At 50.0% G+C, this 1,659-nt stretch overlaps 1 protein-coding gene across 1 annotated transcript in view; it reads right to left on the bottom strand.

Annotated features, from left to right (window-relative positions):
* LOC125482552 (tau-tubulin kinase 1-like) overlaps positions 1–620 on the bottom strand; it is a 1,412-nt gene extending 792 nt beyond the window's left edge. Inside the window, exon 1 of the mRNA XM_048594646.1 lies at positions 139–620. Coding sequence (XP_048450603.1) covers positions 139–618 — 480 coding nt within the window. The 5' untranslated portion in view covers positions 619–620. The remainder of the gene's footprint in view (positions 1–138) is intronic.
* Between the last annotated feature and the right edge of the window lie 1,039 nt (positions 621–1,659).

Below are 1,659 nucleotides of genomic sequence, written 5' to 3'. Positions count from 1 at the left end.
GGGGGGGGGGAGGAGACGGGGAGTGAGAGTGAGATGGCAGCTGGGCATGGGGGTGCAGGCCCACACATTCTCTGTGGGATGGCGGTGTGTGTTGTGGCGACTGGGCTGTATTGTGTACAATGTGTGGTGAGTACTGACCTGTGGTTCAGAGGCTGATGGATCAGATTCTCTCCTCGTGCACTGGGTAGCTGGTTGGGAACGGTGCAGCGGTGAACGGCCTGGACTCAGCAGCAGCGTTTCCCTCGCACTGTCCTGTTCAGGCTTGGTCCTCACTTCATGGCTCTTTGGGCGAACAGCTACTGCTTCAACTCGATCTAGGGGACGTAGTTCCTCTGGCTCCTCGTCCGTTGTTCCTGATGAACTGGCCTCCACACCAGGCTGGAAGTCTTTCAGTTCAGTCCTGTCGATGATGACCCAGTCTTTACTGTCAAAGTCCTCCTCCTCAGCCAGTGGCACTGAACGGAAAGCTGTGCTCAGAGCCTCATGTTCCACCGAAGCTGAAGCCTCCATCTTACCATTGCACGGCTTCTCTGCTGGGATCTGGCCCATATTCACAGACAGCAGCTGGGCCTGCTGGGAAGAGTACACTTGTCGAGATGGAGATCCCATATAATCCATACGTGACCTGGAATCCAAGATCAGACCATGTCACAGAGAAACAAAACATGTGACACCAAAGTAAGACCAACACAGCTGAAGAGAAAGAACGAGCGCAAGAGAGAAAACACAAGCAGTGCTGGAGCGAGAGAGAAAGACAAACCAGGAAACTACAGGCCAGTCAGTCTAACCTGAGTGAGTGGTGGGGTAACTATAGGAAGGAATTCTGAGGGACAGAATTAATCTGCACAGAGAGGCACAGGGGTTAATCAATAACAGGCAGCATGGTTTTTGTGAAGGTGACCAACTTCACTGAATTTTCCCAGAGGTGACCAGGTGTGTGGATGAGGGCAGTGCATCAGTCCGGCTTTAGAGAAGGTCCTGCATGGGAGACTGACAGCGAACCTAAGTGTCCATGGGATCTAAATTTGATCCAGAATTGACTGAGTGCCCAGAAAGAAGGGGGTGATGACAAAAACAGAAATTGCTGGAAAAGCTCAGCAGGTTTGGCAGCATCTGTGGAGAGAAATCAGAGTTAACGTTTCAGGTCGAGTGACCCTTCCTCAGGACTGCCAGACCTGTTGAGCTTTTCCAACAGTTTCTGTTTTTGTTTCTGACTTACAGCATCCGCAATTCTCTTAGTTTTTATTTAGCAAAGGGTGATGGTCAAGGGCTATTTTTGTGACTGGAAGTCTGTGTCCAGTTGGGTCCCACAGGGTTCAGTGTTGGGGCCCTTGCTGTTTATGGTTTATATAAATTACCAGACTTAAACGTAGGGGGATTGACCAGTAAGTTCACAGATGATACAAAAATTGGCATGGTGGTAAATAGTGAAAATTACAGGAGAATATAGACAGGCTGGACAAATGGGCTGATCAGTGACAAATAGAATTCTGTCTAGCTAAAGGTGAGGTGATGCACTAGGGAAGGACAAACGAGGCCTGGGAATAAGTGGTGAGCAGTAGGACCCTGGGAATTCCTGAGGATCAGAGGGACCTCGGTGTGTATGGACACCGGTCCCTTTAGGTAGTGGGACGGGTGGATAAAGTGGTTTAGAAGGCA

This window comes from Rhincodon typus, unplaced genomic scaffold, assembly GCF_021869965.1.
Source record: "Rhincodon typus isolate 14 unplaced genomic scaffold, sRhiTyp1.1 hic_rhity00012253, whole genome shotgun sequence".
Lineage (NCBI taxonomy): Eukaryota > Metazoa > Chordata > Chondrichthyes > Orectolobiformes > Rhincodontidae > Rhincodon > Rhincodon typus.
This window is presented reverse-complemented; position numbering and strand designations above follow the sequence as displayed.